Source organism: Carcharhinus amblyrhynchos, chromosome 13, assembly GCF_965287045.1.
Source record: "Carcharhinus amblyrhynchos chromosome 13, sCarAmb.v2.hapA, whole genome shotgun sequence".
Taxonomy (NCBI): Eukaryota; Metazoa; Chordata; class Chondrichthyes; order Carcharhiniformes; family Carcharhinidae; genus Carcharhinus; species Carcharhinus amblyrhynchos.
In genome coordinates this window covers 70,647,655-70,666,289 of record NC_137336.1, presented here as the reverse complement: position 1 = coordinate 70,666,289, position 18,635 = coordinate 70,647,655, and the positions used below count along the sequence as shown (strand labels likewise).

Sequence of the window (18,635 nt, the reverse complement as noted above, 5' to 3'; positions counted from 1 at the left end):
CACACTTCTCAGGATCCTGTACCCGCACACTGCCCAGGATCCTGTACTCCCACACTGCCCAGGACCCTGTACTCCCACACTGCCCAGGATCCTGTACTCCCACACTGCCCAGGACCCTGTACTCCCACACTGCCCAGGACCCTGTACTCCCACACTGCCCAGGATCCTGTACTCCCACACTGCCCAGGATCCTGTACTCCCACACTGCCCAGGATTCTGTTCTCCCACACTGCCCAGGATCCTGTACTCCCACACTGCCCATATATCCTGTGCTCCCACACTGCCCAGGATTCTGCACTCCCACGCTGTCCAGTTACCCTATACTCCCACACTACCCAGGTGTCCCATACCCAGACACTGTCCAGGTATCCAACATAGCAACATTGCCCAGAACCCTGTGCTCTCCAACTGCCCAGGACCTGTACTCCCACACTGCCCAGGATCCTGTACTCCCACACTGCCCAGGATCCTGTACTCCCACAATGCCCAGGATCCTGTAATCCCACACTTCCCAGGATCCTTTACTCCCACATTGTCCATTATCCTGTACTCCCACACTGTATGATATTCTGTACTCCCACATTGCCCAGGACCCTGTACTCCGACACGGCCCAGGATCCTGCACTCCCACACTGCCCACGCACCTGTACTCCCACACTGCCCAGGATCCTGTACTCCCACACTGCCCAGGATCCTGTAATCCCACACTGCCCAGGATCCTGTACTCCCACACTGCCCAGGATCCTGTACTCCCACATTGTCCATTATCCTGTACTCCCACACTGTATGATATTCTGTACTCCCACACTGCCCAGGACCCTGTACTCCCACATTGCCCAGGATCCTGTACTCCCACACTGCCCCGGATCCTGTACTCCCACATTGCCCAGGATCCTGTACTCCCACACTGCCCAGGACCCTGTACTCCCACACTGCCCAGGACCCTGTACTCCGACACCACCCAAGACCCTGTTCTCCCACACTGCCCAGGACCCTGTACTCCCACACTGCCCAAGACCCTGTTCTCCCACACTGCCCAGGATCCTGTACTCCCACACTGCCCTGGACCCTGTACTCCCCCACTGCCCAGGATCCTCTACTCCCACACTGCCCAGATATCCTGTACTCCCACACTGCCCAGATATCCTGTACTCCCACACTGCCCTGGACCCTTTACTCCCACACTTGCCCAGGATTCTGTACTCCCGCTCAGCCCAGGATCCTGTACTCCCACACTCCACAGGACCCTGTACTCCCACGCTGCCCAGGACCCTGTACTCCCACACTGCCCAGGATCCTGTACACCCACACTTCTCAGGATCCTGTACCCGCACACTGCCCAGATATCCTTTACTCACACACTGCCCAGGATCCTGTACTCCCACACTCCCCAGGATCCTGTACTCTCACACTGCCCAGGACCCTGTAATCCCACACTGCCCAGGACCCTGTACTCCCACTTTGCCCACGCACCTGTACTCCCACACTGCCCAGGATCCTGTACTCTCACACTGCCCAGGACCCTGTAATCCCACACTGCCCAGGACCCTGTACTCCCACTTTGCCCACGCACCTGTACTCCCACACTGCCCAGGATCCTGTACTCTCACACTGCCCAGGACCCTGTAATCCCACACTGCCCAGGACCCTGTACTCCCACTTTGCCCACGCACCTGTACTCCCACACTGCCCAGGATCCTGTACTCTCACACTGCCCAGAATCCTGTACTCCCACATTGCCCCGGATCCTGTACTCCCACACTGCCCAGTATCCTGTACTCCCACACTGCCCACGCCCCTGTACTCCCACACTGTCCAGGATCCTGTACTCCCACACTGCCCAGGCTCCTGTACTCCCACGCTGCCCAGGACCCTGTAATCCCACACTGCCCAGGATCCTATACTCCCACACTGCTCAGGACCCTGTACTCCCACACTCCCCAGGATTCTGTACTCCCGCTCTGCCCAGCATCCTGTACTCCCACTCTGCCGAGGATCCTGTACTCCCACACTGCCCTGGATCCTGTACTCCCACACTGCCCAGGTTCCTGTATTCCCACACTTCCCAGGATCCTGTACTCCCACACTGCCCAGGTTCCTGTATTCCCACACTGCCCAGGTTCCTGTACTCCCACACTGCCCAGGATCCTGTTCTCCCACTCTACCCAGGTGTCCCATACCCAGACACTGTCCAGGTATCCCGTAAAGCGACAAAGCCCAGGTATTCTGTACTCTGACACTGCCCAAGTATCCCATATCCTCACAATACCCAGTGAGTTTACCTTTACGAAAGTTTCTTTTTAAAAGTCATGCAGCTGAAAGCTTCAGCGATGTCATTAGGGGTGGAGCTAAGCTGTGGCAGTCAGGTCATAGGGCTTTTAGTTTCATTTGTGGCAGTCAGATGCTAAGTCTTTTTCCCTTGAGCTTTTAATTTCATTTTTGGAAGCAGTTTAGCAGCAAGCTAAGAAACAGCCTCTCTCTCTGTTTTTCTCTTTGGTTCTGCCTTAAAGAAGCTGTGTTTTTGGAAATAGATTCAACTACAATCTCTTCTGAATTTCTTCACAAGGGATTTTCAGTATTCAACCCAGCAGGTGGGATTCCTGTCACAAATGGGTATTAACCTATGCTGTATTGTGTTTATTTGGAGGGTTTTGTGTATTGGATGTTGGCTTTGGTTGGAAAACATTAGGGATATTTCCTTAAGAGTTTCCATTATCGTTTGTTGCTGTGTTTCTTGTTTGTGATTGTTAAAAGTTCTTGTTAAGTATCTCACTATACATGTCAACAATATTCTTAACTAAACTTTGTTTTTGATAAAAGCTCCTCGTGAGTCAGTTGAATGATACCTGAAGTGAAACCTCTCATGCTCATCCTAGCTGAATTTAAAGTTAAGCGTTACAGGTCAGGTGGGCTTCATAGAATACCTTAGCGTATCCAATCCTGACTTGTAACCCCAGGTGCCCCATACCTAGACATTGCCCAGGTAACCGGAACCCAGACACTGACAGGTATCCCATACCTAGACACCACCAGGTATTTTGTACTCTGACACTGCCCAGGTATCGTGTGTCCCAACACTGTCCCATGCCCTGACACTGCCCTGGTGTGCCATACCCCGACATAGCCCAGGTTGCTCCATCCCCCATACTCTGATACTGCCCTGTAACTCTACAGTGTCTAGATCTCCCACACAGCAACTGCGCAGCCCCACTTCACCAACTGTACTGCTGGCCAAACTGGCCAAGTGTTGAAGGATTTTTCCACCAGATCAGGCCTGTAGCAGCTGGTGAACAATTAAATTATTCCCTGGAGGAAGAAGGCTCCACAAATATCCCCTACTGCAATGACATCCGGGAAACACAAGGCTGAAGCATTCACCGCAGTCTGCAACCAGAAGAATTGAGTGGATGATGAATCTCAGCCACCTCCAGAGATTTATTTTGATTTGATTTATTATTTTTACATATATTAGCATAAAGGGAAAAGTATTCTTTCTTGCGAGCTATACAGACAAAGCATACCATTCATAGAAAAGGAAACAAGAGAGTGCAGAATGTAGTGTTATAGTCATAACTCGGGTGTAAAAAAAAGATCAACGTAATGCAAGATAAGTCCATTAAAAAGTCTGATGGCAGCAGGGAAGAAGCTGTTCTTGAATCAGTTATTATATGACCTCAAACGTTTGTATCTTTTTCCCAACGGAAGAAGGAGAAAATGAGAAAATGTAGGGTACGTGGAATCCTTAATTGTGTTGGCTGCTTTGCTGAGGCAGCGAGAAGTGTAGACAGAGTCCATGGATGGGAGGATCCCAGCATCACAGATGTCAGTCTTCAGACAATTCGATTTACTCCATGTGATGTCAAGAAACAACTGAAGGCATTGGATGCTGCAAAGGCTATAGACCCTGACAATATTCCAGCAATAGTACTGAAGACTTATGCTCCAGAATTTGCCACTCTCCTAGCCAAGCTGTCCTAGTACAGCTACGATACTGGCATCTTCCCGGCAAGGTGGAAAATTGTCCAGGTATGTCACAAGAGAAAGGACAAAATCGCCTGACCAATTACCACCCCATTAGTCTACTCTAAATCATCCCTGAAGTGGTGGAAGGGCTCATCAGCAGTGCTATCAAGCAGCACTTACTCAGCAACAACCTGCTCACTGACGCTGGAAAAAAACAAAGTGCTATGGATACTGAAGATCAGAAATGAAAACAAAATATTCTTTAAATATTTAAATAGATCAGACAGCATCTGTATCAGAATTGATCTGATATGTCATCCTTGCTTCTCTGCATAGATAATGCCTGACCTGCTGAACATTTCCACAATGTTTTCTTTTTATCACCGGTACTACAAGCATCATTTTGCTCCTGACCGCATTACAGCCTTGACCCAAAGATTGACCAAAAAGCTGAATTTGAGAATGAGAGAGAGATACTACCCTTAACATCAAGATCAAGTGTGGCTTCGAGGAGCTGTAAAAAAATTGGAGTCAATGGGAATCGGGGGTAAATGCTCCGCTCGTTGGAGTCATCCCTGGCACAAAGGAAGATGGCTGTGGTGATTGGCATTTAATCATTTCAGCTCCAGGACATCTCAGCTCCAGGACATCACTGCAGGAGTTCCTCAGGGTCACATCCTGGGTTCAACCATCTTCAGCTGCTTCATCAATGACCTTCCACCCATTATAAGTTCAGAAGTGGAGATGCTCATTGATAACTACACAATGTTCAGCACCATTTGAAACTCTTCAGATACTGAAGCAGTTCATGTCCAAACATAGCAGGACAAAGCCACCCTATTGATTGGCACCATAAACATTCACTCTTTCCACCACTGATAGTGCAGCTATGTGTACCATCTACAAGATACACTGTAGGAACTCACCAAGGTTCCATAGATAGCACCTCCCAAACCCACAATCACCATCATCTTTGGTGCACCTTGAATTTGACTAGGATAAGCATGATATGTTCTACTTCAAGTGTGACTCAAAAGACCCACTAAAGAGCTTTTATTAAACAAAGTTTATTTAAGAATATAGTAAGAAAATTAGCAAGAATTTGCAAATTACAAATAAGAAACAAAACAACCAATATAATATATAAACCTTAACAAAGATATCTAATGTGTTCCAATCAAATCAAAACCCTTGCCACGAACAAATCCCTTTAAACTGTTCTATCCAGCAAAGTCTACTGTCCACATGATAAGAGAATTTGAGTCCTTTAGTTGAAGTCTGCAGCTCTCTAGATTCACGCCAAATAGCTTGAAAACTAGGCAGTTCTAAAACACCAGAGTGACTCTGGTCCAGCCCCCAACGACAGCAGATTTTCACCCTTGAGGAAAACCAGATTTTGTTTCCAGTTAACCAACAGAATTTTCAAAACAGGGAAAGTGGGTAACCACTTCTTATCTAACTGTCCCTTTTAAAAATGAAAATGAACTCCCGTCATCTGACCTGCCCACATACCTCTTCCTAACACTGACATCACCAAAGGCTGTGAGTGTGAGTTAAAAAAAACTCTTAATGTTACACCAACACCACAATTGTCACTCAGTCAAAATTCTGAAAGCACTGTGGGTGTACCTACACCTCAAGGAGTACAATGGTTCAAGAAGATAGCTCACCACCTTCTCAAGGAGCAATTAGGGATGGGCAATACATGCTGGCCCCACATTCCATCAGCTAATCAGTAAAGATAATCACCTACCCCAAGCTCATACTGGAGACACATTGAGTGGAGAGAGAGAGAGTTGTGGACGGCTAAAGAGGAGTTATATTGGGCTTTCTGAGTTTCCTGAATGTCTAATTGTGATTAATGTCTTTGCTCAGAACTGTTTAAACTTTGTAGAACTGTTTGAAGCATTTATTTATTGTATTTACTGCTTTAAGAATTCTGAGGGAGTGGTTAGCAGGCAGTTGTGGGCCATCAGCTTTAAATCAACACCAGGTTTAAAAGGAGGCCGGTGTAGACAGCGGGCAGCGTCTGAGCGGGCAGCGGAGTGAGTGGGCAGCAGAGTGAGCTACTAGGGCTTAATATCAAAAAGGGCTGGAAGGAAAAAAGACCAGGTGAGTTCGTTTGAAAAACAAAAAAAAAAAAAAAAATTTTTCAAAACTACGACAGTGAATAATGGAGGGGCATGTGATGTGTGGTTTCTGTATGATGTGGGAACTGGTGGACCCTAGGGTTCATCCCAGTGACCATGTCTGCAGTAAGTGCAGGTTGCTGGAGGAGCTCCAGCTCAGGGTAAATGAGCTGGCCTCTGAGCTACAGACACTGAGGCTCATCAGGGGGAGAGAGGGTGCCATTGTCAATGGGGTGCAAGTGACGTCCACCCCCCCTACACTGGCTAACTCTAAGGGTCAGGGACAAGAGGGGGCTGCTGGGAGGAGGAAGGGGGTGAGGAGCGGAGGCCTCAGCCTCTTAATCTGCATAACAGGTTTGAGGTTCTTGCTTCCAGGCTGGACGAGAACGAGGCAGGTGAGGTTGGTGAGCAAGCTGCACACGGTACAATGCTGCAGCAGGACATAGGCAAAGAGAAAGGGAAAAGGAACGTAGTAGTGATTGGGGATAGTGGGGTGAAGGGTATTGACACTGTCCTTTGTCACAATGACAAAGTGCACAGAAGGGTGTGTTGTCTGCCTGGTGCTCGGGTCCGGGATGTCACATCTGGGCTGCAGAGGAACCTGGAGTGGGAGGGTGAGAATCCGGTCGTTGTGGTACATGTGGGTGCCAACGACGTAGGCAAAATGCAAACTGAGGATCTGGGGAGGGAGTATGAAAAGCTGGGAACGGAATTAAAAAGTAGAACCGACAAGGTGGTTATCTCTGGGCTACTGCCTGAACCGAGTGCAGATGGGCATAGGGTTGACAGGATTAAGGAAGTGAATGGGTGGCTCAGGGATTGGTGTGGGAGGAATGGGTTTGAATTTATGGGGCATTGGCACCAGTATTGGGGTAGGTGGGACCTGTTCGGGCGGGATGGGGTTAGTCTGAACCGTGCTGGGACCAGAGTGCTGGCGAATCGAGTAAAGAGGACTGTAGACAGGGCTTTAAACTAATTAGGGGGGGGAGGGTGCGAGGGTAGGTGACCTTACGAGGTCTAAAGTTAAGGAGAGTGTACATGTAAGGGAAGAGGCCGAGGATGTCCCAATAATAGAGGGAGTAGGGGGCGTGAGTATAGTTGGTGGCGTTGCGGCAAATAGGGTCCAGGTGAAGGCTGGGATGAAAGCACTTTATCTGAATGCACGAAGCATTAGGAATAAAGTGGATGAGCTGATGGCGCAGATCGACACAAATGGATACGATCTGGTGGCCATTACAGAGACGTGGCTGCAGGGTGACAGGGAATGGGAACTGAATGTACAGGGCTATCAAGTGTTTAGGAAGGATAGGCAGGAGGGAAAAGGGGGGAGCGTAGCTCTGCTGATTAAGGATAGCATCACGGTGGTAGCAAGGGATGATATTGGAGCCAAGGAGCAGAGGGTGGAATCGTTGTGGGTGGAGATTAGGAACAGCAAAGGGAGGAAGACGCTGGTGGGTGTCGTCTATAGGCCCCCGAATAATGATCTGGAGATGGGGCGGGCTGTTAACGCGCAAATAAGTGCGGTGTGCAGGAATGGGACGGCCGTAGTTATGGGGGATTTCAATCTGCATATTGATTGGTCGACCCATGTTGGACGTGGGGGGCTCGAGGAAGAGTTCTTGGAATGCTGCCGGGATAGTTTCCTGGAACAGTGTGTTGGAGCCGACGAGGGAGCGAGCTATCTTGGATCTGGTGCTATGTAATGAGGCGGGTAGAATTAGGGACCTTGTGGTGAAGGATCCTCTTGGGGAGAGTGATCATTGTATGGTGGAGTTTCTGGTGCAGATGGAGGAGGAGAAAGTGGGTTCCCGGACACACGTCCTTTGTTTGAATAGAGGGGAATACGGTAGGATGAGAGAAGAATTGGTGAATGTGGACTGGGGGAGCGCCTTGGAGGGAGGGTCTGCTGAGGAGCAGTGGAGGATCTTTAAGGAGATCTTTCTTGGTGCTCAACGGAAATTTATTCCAATGGTCAAAAAGGATAGTAGGAGGAGAGGTAATAAGCCGTGGATAACGAAGGAGGTGAAGGAAAGTGTTGAACTAAAAGCGGAGGAATTTAGAGTAGCTAAGAGTAGTGGGCGAGAAGAGGATTGGGAGAGGTTTAAATGTCAACAAAGATTGACAAAGAAGTTGATAAGGAAGGGTAGGAGAAACTATGAAGCTGGGCTAGCGCTTAATATAAAAAAGGATAGCAAGAGTTTTTATAAATATATAAAAAGGAAGAGGCTGGCTAGGGTGAATGTTGGTCCTTTAGAGGATGAGAAAGGGGACCTAGTGGTAGGGGATGGGGATATGGCTGAGGTCTTGAATAACTTTTTTGTTTCTGTCTTCACGGAGGAGGACGTGAATAATTTGCCGGGTGTTAGCGATGGAAAGGTGGTAGGACTGGAGGGTCTTAATGACATTACTGTTACTAGAAAGGCGGTGCTCGACAGACTGGAGGGGCTGATTGTGGACAAGTCCCCAGGACCGGATGGAATGCATCCGAGGGTTCTGAAAGAAATGGCAGAGGTGATAGTGGATGCCTTGGTGGTTATTTTCCAGACGTCGCTGGATTCCGGGGAAGTGCCGGATGATTGGAAAACGGCTAATGTTACGCCGTTGTTTAAGAAGGGTGCCAGGCAAAAGGCGGGGAATTATAGGCCGGTTAGTTTAACGTCTGTGGTAGGTAAAATGTTAGAATCTGTCATTAAGGAGGAAATTGCGAGGCATCTTGAAGGGAATTGCTTGATAGAGCAGACGCAGCACGGTTTCATTAAAGGGAAGTCGTGTCTGACAAATTTACTGGAGTTCTATGAGGATGTGTCTAGGGCGGTGGATAGAGGAGAGCCGGTGGATGTGGTCTTTCTAGATTTTCAGAAGGCGTTTGACAAAGTGCCTCACAAGAGGTTATTGCAGAAGGTCGAGGGACATGGAGTTGGGGGTAGGGTGTTAGCGTGGATAGAGGATTGGTTGTCAAATAGGAGGCAGAGAGTGGGGGTCAACGGGTGCTATTCGGATTGGCGGATGGTGACTAGTGGAGTGCCCCAGGGGTCGGTGCTGGGGCCTCAGCTATTTACCATTTATATAGATGATCTGGAGGAGGGAACCGAGTGTAGAGTGTCGAAATTTGCTGATGACACCAAGATAGGGGGAACTGCAAATTGTGCGGAGGGTGTGGAGAGTCTGCAGAAGGATCTAGATAGGCTGGGCGAATGGGCCAGGAAATGGCAAATGGAATTTAATGTTGGCAAGTGTGAGGTGGTCCACTTTGGTAGGAAGAATGGTAGGAAGGACTATTACTTACGGGGCGAAAAACTGCAGCAGGCGACGGTGCAGAGGGACCTCGGGGTCCTTGTGCATGAGTCGCAAAAACCCAGCTTGCAGGTGCAGCAGGTGGTCAGGAAGGCGAATGGGATGCTGGCCTTCATAGCGAAGGGGATTGAATATAAAAGTAGGGAGGTCTTGCTGCAGCTGTATAGGGCATTGGTGAGGCCGCAGCTGGAGTACTGTGTGCATTTTTGGGCGCCGCACCTGCGCAAAGATATTTTGGCCTTGGAGGGAGTGCAGAGGAGGTTTACTAGGCTGATACCGGAGTTGAGGGGGTTGAGCTATGAGGAGAGGCTGAATAAACTAGGCTTGTACTCGTTAGAGTTTAGAAGAATGAGGGGAGATCTCATTGAGACGTATAAGATGATGAATGGGATGGATAGGATAGAGGTGGAAAGACTCTTCCCGCTCAAAAAAGACAATAGGACTAGGGGGCACAGCCTCAAGATAAAAGGGGGGCGGTTTAGAACGGAGTTGAGGAGGAACTTCTTCACTCAAAGGGTGGTGAATCTCTGGAATTCTCTGCCCATTGAAGTGGTGGAGGCTGCCTCGCTAAATATTTTTATGACGCGGGTTGATGGGTTTTTGATAGGAGAGGGGATTAAGGGTTATGGGGAGAGGGCGGGAAAGTGGAGCTGAGCAGCGACAGGTCAGCCATGATCTTATTGAATGGCGGGGCAGGCTCGAAGGGCTGGATGGCCTACTCCTGCTCCTATTTCTCATGTTCTTATGTTCTTATGTTCTCAGGTATTCCCAGATGTCACCATCCTATTCAGTGATGTGGTTGGTTTTACTCGGATTTGCAGTCACATTACTCCGATGCAAGTAGTTTCTATGCTGAACACGATGTATACGCTGTTCGATACCCTAAGTGAGAAGCACAGGGTCTTCAAGGTTAGTGTTAATGCAGAGGGAATCATGAGCAGCAATCAATCCAATGCAACATTCATCCAGATTACATTTTGCCACAGCATACAAAACAACGTCCTTTCTATTAAATACTATTTGCCATTGTACATCAAATGATACAGAACAAAATGACAACATTCAACCCATCGTGTGGATTCTTTCAGGGATCCTATCCAATTAGTTTAATTTCCCCACTCTCCCCAGAAATTTTAACCTTTTCAATTACTTATTAAATTTCTTTTTACAGGTTATTATTGTTTCTCCTCCTCCTCCTTTTAGAACATAGAACACTACAGCACAAATAGGCCCTTCAGCCCACAAGTTGCGCCAATCATATCCCTACCTACCAGGCCTATCTATAACCCTCAATCTCATTAAATCCCATATACTCATCCAGAAGTCCCTTAAAAGACCCCAACGAGTTCGCCTTGACCACCACTGATGGCAGCCGATTCCACTCACTCGCCACCCTCTGAGTGAAAAACTTACCCCCAACATTTTCTCTGTACCTGCTCCTCAGCACCTTAAAGCGGTGTCCTCTTGTAGCGACCATTTCAGCCCTGGGGAATAGCCTCCGAGAATCCACCCTATCTATACTTCTCAACATTTTATAAACCTCTATCAAGTCGCCTCTCAACCTTCGCCTCCCCAGGGAGAAGAGACTTGGCTCCCTCAGCCTATCTTCATAAGGCATGCTTCCCAATCCAGGCAACATCCTTGTAAACCTCCTGTGCACCCTCTCAATAGCTTCCACATCCTTCTTGTAGTGAGGCGACCAGAACTGCGCACAGTACTCCAAGTGGGGTCTGACAAGGGTCTGATAAAATTGCAGCATTACCTCCCAACTCCTCAACTCAATCCCTCGATTAATGAAGGCCAGTACACCAAGCGCCTTCTTGCCCACATCCTCCACCTGCGAGGCCGATTTAAGAGTCCCATGGACCTGGACCCCAAGATCCTTCTGCTCCTCAACACTGCTAAGACTCCTACCCTTGATATTGTACTCCTTCATCCCATTGGACCTGCCAAAATGGACCACTACACATTTATCCGCGTTGAAGTCCATCTCCGCCCAGTCTTCCATCCTATCTATGTCTTGCTGCAACTTCTGACATTCCCTCCAGACTATCTACAATTATGTTTTGAGGCAGAACATTCTGGATCTCTCCAAAAAAAATTCCGTAGCTCCACTTTGATCGTTTTAAACATAGAACATAGAACATTACAGCGCAGAACAGGCCCTTCGGCCCACGATGTTGCGCCGACCAGTTAAAAAAAGAACAATGACCCACTAATCTAAACCAATCCCTTTTCGTTTTGTCAATTTTGTCTATTTGGCCATTCAGCCCATCGAGCCTACTCTATCATTCAATTCAATTATGGCTGATCCATACCTCAAATCCATTCCACTCAATCCTTTTATAACCACAATTCAATCCACTACAGTTTTGTCCATTCATTGGGCAGAAATTCCCAGAGCCACCATCAGCAGGATTTGTGGTGCTGGGAATGGAAAATCCAGAGCAAGAACAAAAGTCAGATTTCCACAAATGCTGGAATTTTCCCCTGGCCACTTTCCTGGCAGGCTGATGGCAAATTAATTACCAGCTGACTCACGTCAGGAATCCTGTCTGTATACATTAGCACGTACTGACTTTTCATTAAAAATACCATAAACAGGCCCAATTACAAGCCATACCGCTGTTATGTATTGTAAAGTAATGCAGTTCTGTGTGATTGGCACATGACATGCTGTGACATCAACAGAGGCATTCACAGGGTTCTGTCTCTCTTATAACCATGATGAAGCAACACCTATCTCAGCAGCAAAACCTGGACAATCTCCAGGCTTGGACTGACAAGGGGCAAGTAACATTTGGGGCACATAAGTGCCAGGCAATGACCATCTCTAACCAGAGAGGATTGCCCCTTAGCTTTCAATGGCATTACCATCACTGAATCCAGGGGGTTACTATTGACCAGAATTAGGAGGGCTAAAAGGAGCCATGAGACAGGGTCAAGAAGAATCCAGAGGCTTTTTATGCATATATTAGGAGCAAGAAGGTAGCCATAGTTTCATAGAGGGCAGAAGAGACCCTACGATCCATCGAGTCTGCACTGACATATTAGAAACACCCGAACTCCCAGCTAGTTGCAATCTGTCAGCACTTGGCCATAGACCTGAATGTTATGATGTGCCAAAGTGCTCATACAGATACTGTTTGAAAGATGTGAGGCAATCCGCCCCTGCTACCCTTAGGCAATACATTCCAGACTGTCACCATCCTCTGGGTAAAAAAGCTTTTCCTCACATTCCCCCCTAAAACTCCTGCCCCTCACCTTGAACCTATGTCCCGTTGTGACTGACTAAGGTGAACAGCTGTTCCTTATCCACTCTATCTATGTCTCTCATAATCATAACCTTGTACAAACAGTGAGACAACTGAAGGATAATGGAGGGAAATTATATGTGGAGCCACAGAAACTGGGTGAGATCATTAATGATTACTCTGTATTGGTATTCACCAAGGTGAAGAACATGAGGGATGCTGAGGTCAGGGATAGGTGAGTGAACACTCAAGAGCATGTCAATATATCAAAGGAGGAAGGGTTGGGTATCCTAAATTGCGTTAAGGTAAATAAGTCCCCAAGGCTGGATGGAATCTATCCCCGGTTACTGTAGAAAATAAGGAAAGAAATAACTGGGGACCTAACAGCTATCTTCACATCCTCTTTGATCAGAAGCGAGGTTGCAGAGGACTGGGGAATAGCCAAATTTGTTCCCCTAATTAAGAAAGAAAGCAGGGATAACCCAGGAAATTATAGGCCAGTGGTGTCGGTGGTAGGGAAACATTTGGAGAAGACACTAAGGGATAAGATATATACACATTTGGAAGAAAATAGACAATTTATTGAAAGGCAGCATGGTTTTGCACGGGGAAGGTCACGTCTCTCCAACTTGATTGAGTTTTTTGAAGAGGTGAAAAAGGGAATTGATGAAGGAAGGGCTGTAGATGTCATTTATATGGACTTTAGTAAGGCTTTGACAAGATCCCATATGTAGACTGGTACAAAAACTAAAATCATATGGGATTTGGGGTAGGCTAGCTAGATCGATGGAACTGGCTTGGTCATAGAATAAGAAGTCTCACAACACCAGGTTCAAGTCCAACAGATTTATTTGGTAGCAAAAGCCACTAGCGCTCACTGCTCCTTTGTCAGGTGGGAGTTCTATTCACAAACTGAGCATATAAAGACACACGTTCAATTTATAAAATAATGGTTAGAATGTGAGTCTTTACAGGTAATCAAGTCTCAAAGGTACAGACAATGTGAGTGGAGAGAGCATTAAGCACAAGTTAAAGAGATGTGTATTGTCTCCATATAGGTCAGTTATTGAGATTTTGTAAACCCAGGCAAGTCATGGGGGTTACAGATAGTGTGACATGAACCCAAGATCCCGGTTGAGGCCATCCTTATGTGTGCGGACTTGGCTATCAGTCTGTGCGCAGCGACTCTGCGTTGTTGTGTGTCATGAAGACTTCCTTGGAGAATGCTTACCCGAAGATCACAGGCTGAATGCCTGCGACTGTTGAAGTGTTCGCCAACAGGAAGAGAACAGTCCTGCCTGGTGATTGTTGAGCGATGTTCATTCATCTGTTGTCATAGCGTCTGCATGGTCTCCCCAGTGTACCATGTCTCGGGACATCCTTTTCTGCAGCGAATCAGGTAGACAACATTGGCCGACTATGCTGTTGCAAGAGTATGTACCGTGTCCATACATGTTCTCCGAGGTGGCCTTCATCACAAGGGGACATGAATACAAGGGTAAAGATGTTTTACTGCAGCTACATAGAGTCTTGGTGAGATCCAACCTGGAGTATTGTGTGCAGTTTTGATCTCCTTATCTCAGAAAGGATATGCTTACAATGGGGGTTCACCTGATCAAACCCTGGATGGTGGGAATTTATGAGGTGAGATTGAGAAGACTGGCGCTGTATTCATAAAGTTTTAAAGAATGAGGGGTGTTAAATCTAAAACCACCCCTCCTCGGCAACTGTTCTCAAATCTAAACAATTCTGAAAGATTATTATGACCACAGTAGATGCTAAAACTGAGCAAGCCTGATTTTAGAGTGAAACGCACCTTATCTCGGGGAATTTCACAGTAACTTAATTGGCAACATAGAACATAGAACATAGAACATTACAGCACAGAACAGGCCCTTCGATGTTGCGCCGACCAGTTAAAAAACAATGACCCACTAACCTAAACCAATCCCTTTTCGTCCATAAACCTATCCACGGATCTCTTAAATGCCCCCAAACTAGGCGCATTTACAACTGCAGCAGGCAGGGCATTCCAATCCCTCACCACCCTCTGGGTAAAGAACCTACCCCTGACATCCGTCCTATAACTACCCCCCCTTAATTTAAAGCCATGCCCCCTCGTGCTAGATTTCTCCATCAGAGGAAAAAGGCTATCACTGTCCACCCTATCTAAACCTCTAATCATCTTATATGTTTCAATAAGATCCCCTCATGGTGGCACAGTGGTTAACATTGATGCCTCACAATGCTAGGGACTCAGGTTTGAATCCCGGCTTGGGTCACTGTCTGTGTTGAGAATGTTTGCACATTCTCCCCCTGTCTGCGTGAGTTTCCTGTGGGTGCTCCTATTTCCTCCGAAATGACCTGCTTGTCAGGTGCATTGACCCGACTAGGTGCCGGACTGTGGCAACTAGCGGAATTTCACAGTGTTGATGTAAACCTTACTTGTGACTAATAAATAAACTTCCAAACCCTTACTTTAAATCTGATTGTAACTTTCTTCCTGCATTAGCAGAAAGGAGGAGAGAAAGTCACTCAACACAGAAATAAAGAGTCCAGGGATTACTTTTAAAACTTGAAGAATTAGTGTTTATTAAAAGAAAGAAAAGATAAAACTGAAATGCATGATAAAAGATACACAATTAGAAAGCAATCTTACAAAACAACCGTAAAATACTTCATCAAATAAACATAAAACTTTATTTTTGGCAACAGTTCTTGTAGATTTTTAACCACAAAATCTATAAAATATTACCCCAACTGTAGCATTGCTTTCATTTTGAACAGAAGCATAAGCCAAACTTCCCAGCACAAGTTTACGTTGCTGTGGTGTTTCCGAAGAGAGATTCAAAACTAACCATTTCTCCTGGCCCAGAATGGAATTGCTTTCTTCAATGAAAAAACTTTCACTGCTTGTCAGCACAATCCGAAATACAGGAGTTGGATTTCAGTAGGACTTTCTCCCCAACACCAGCTAACTACAGCTGGAAACCTGTTTTCAAAAATACTTAAATACTTTTCATCCCGTTCATCTCCAAGTTCATCTCTCATTCTCCAACGTCTTCAAAATTCAGGTTCCCAAATATCAAAACTTTCTACGTTCCTATTTTACCTCTATTTCGGGTCAATAAAATTTAAAACCGCTGCCCCTATTTACTCCCGAATCTCCTGTAAAATACAAATGTTCTTTTGACACCTTTGGGGCATTTTTGAAATGCAACAGCTACAAATCAATTTCAAAATTTATTTGCATATGTAAATTTCTGATCTACTCTGTTTTTTTGTGAGTTAAAACTCACCATAAAGCCTCAGTATAAAATGCAAGAAGAAAACATTCTTAGACCTTCATTGCACAGCTACTACAGAGAAGCTGGACTCCAAAAACCTCATCCATGATGAACCTGGGGCATGTGTGCACACACACACACACATTTACCCTTACATACACAGAATATATACAGAAATATATAAATATACACATATCATCAAAAGACCAATGAATCCACTATCCCTGCAGCAACCTCTTTGGAAACCCAAAGATATGGGTCATAAGACCAGAGGACTTCACAGAATGGTTACAGCACAGAAGGCCGCTCACTCTGTCATATCTGTGTCAGCTGTTCATGGGACCAATATTCCCCCTTCTTTCACTCCTCCCCATAGACCGATATTGTTCCTTTCACCATTCTGTCCAGTATGATTTTTTAATAAAGACTGACATCTTTAACTTCTTCGTCTTCTACCCCTGGAATTCCTGATTGGGTGGGATTTTCCAGCTCCCTCATGGTGTGTTTTTGGTGGAGGAGGTGGTGCGTCATTGGCTACCAGTGGAATCTTCGCTTCCTGCTGATATCAATGGAATATTGTGCGGCTTACCATCTCCCTCCACACCCCTCCTCCTGGGAACCCACAGGACAGGAATATCCTGCCCATTATTTCCCAATGTTTTTTGTGTTTTCGACCGTGAAGAGTGATAGAGAAGATTGGGTTTTCTGATCCCCCCATTTCTTGTTTTGTGGTGGTAGTGGCAGCCTGCCATTGGCTGGTTGTGGGATCATTTCTCCTCGCCACTCTCAGTGGGGTTTTCCTTTGTTCACACCCTCTGCGACTGGGGAACCCACGACAGAAGTGGGGAATCACTGTCAGCGGGACCAGAAGATCCAGCAAGCAAGAAAGGTCGGAAAATCCTGCCCAGAGTATATGTTTAATGCTTCTGCTGTTTCCTAATGTTAATCTGTCTCTGCTTCTGATGGACCCACCTTACCTTTCTCCCAGATAAAAGCAGACACTGGGGAAAGCTGGCTGCTGGAACCTGAAACAAAGAGTCTGACAAAGGGTCAACTGGATTCAAAATAGGAACAAAATTACAGCACAGACAGGTCCTTAGGCCCACAAGTAAAATGTTGGCTCTATTCTCTCCCCGTGGATGCTGCCAGATGTACTGAGATTTTCCAGCATTTTCTGTTTTCATAGAATGCTACAGTGCAGAAGGAGGCCCTTCAGCCCATCGAGTCTGCACCGAACACAATCCCACCCAGGCCCCACCCCCATATCCCTACATATTATACCCACTAATCCCTCTAACCTATGCATCCCTGAACACTAAGGGGCAATTTCTTAGCATGGCCAATCAACCTAACCCGCATATCTTTGGACTGTGGGAGGAAACTGGAGCACCCGGAGGAAACCCGTGCAGACACGAGGAGAATGTGCAAACTCCACACAGACAGTGACCCGAGCCAGGAATCGAACCCAGGACCCTGGAGCTGTGAAGCAGCAGTGCTAACCACTGTGCTACCATTTTAGTTTCCTTTCACTCATTCTTCTCATTTACAAAGCTGTAAAAAACTTACAATCTATTTTAATGTCCTTGCTCACCTACTCTCATGTTCTCCTTTCTTTTTTCTGAATGATTTCTTGGTCGTCCTGTGCTGAAATCCAGGATTAAACATCTGATCCTCCTTTGCTGAATTTTAAACTGCTCAGGTTTAGCTGCTCTGAACTGCTCAATAGACTCGGGTCTATTGCTTTTTCTTGCTCATTTATATGCTACTTCTTGGAATCTAATACTATCTCTAATTCCCTTTGTAAGTCAAGGTTTGGCCACAGTTCCCTGAGCTCTCTTGACCCAAATAGGAATGAATAAATTTCGGAATTCATCTATTCATTCCTTAAATACCAGCCATTGCCTGTCCACTCTCCTTCCTTTCGGTAATGTTCTCAGTCCATCATGCCTCATACCATCATAGTTATCTTCATTGTGATTCAGGACTCTAATCTCAGAATCAACTACATCACTATCCACCTTGACAAAGGACTCTATCATACTATGATAGGTGGATTGGCTATGCTAAATTGCCCCTTAGTGTCAGGGATATGAGGGGACGTAACTTTAAATTGAGGGGTGATAGATATAGGACAGATGTCAGAGGTAGGTTCTTTACTTGGAGAGTAGTAAGAACATAAGAAATAGGAGCAGGAGTAGGCCATCTAGCCCTTTGAGCCTGCCCCGCCATTCAATAAGATCATGGCTGATCTGAAGTGGATCAGTTCCACTTTCCCACTCTCTCCCCATAACTCTTAATTCCCATGTCTGTCAAAAACCTATCTACCCGTGACTTAAATATATTCAGCGAGGCAGCCTCCACCACTTCAACGGGCAGAGAATTCCAGAGATTCACCACCCTCTGAGTGAAGAAGTTCCTCCTCAACTCCGATCTCAACTGCCCCCCTCTTATCATGAGGCTGTGCCCCCTAGTAAGGGCGTGGAATGCCCTGCCTGCAACAGTAGTGAATTCAGCAACATTAAAGGCATTTAAAGGGTCATTGGATAAACATAAGGATGATATTGGAATAGTGTAGGTTAGATGGGCTTTAGATTGGTTTCACAGGTCGGCGCAATATTGAGGGCCGAAGGGCCTGTACTGCGCTGTAATGTTCTGTGTTCAATGGTCACTTGTTCACACGCGTTCTCTCACAACTAGATTACCAGATT

General features: G+C 46.5%; 1 protein-coding gene across 1 annotated transcript in view; it reads left to right on the top strand.

The window, feature by feature from the left end:
• The window catches only part of LOC145351310 (soluble guanylate cyclase gcy-31-like), a 162,022-nt gene that overhangs the window by 131,188 nt on the left and 12,199 nt on the right, over positions 1 to 18,635 (top strand). Inside the window, exon 12 of the mRNA XM_080200933.1 lies at positions 10,149 to 10,295. Within this exon, the coding sequence (XP_080057059.1) occupies positions 10,149 to 10,295 (147 nt within the window). The remainder of the gene's footprint in view (positions 1 to 10,148; positions 10,296 to 18,635) is intronic.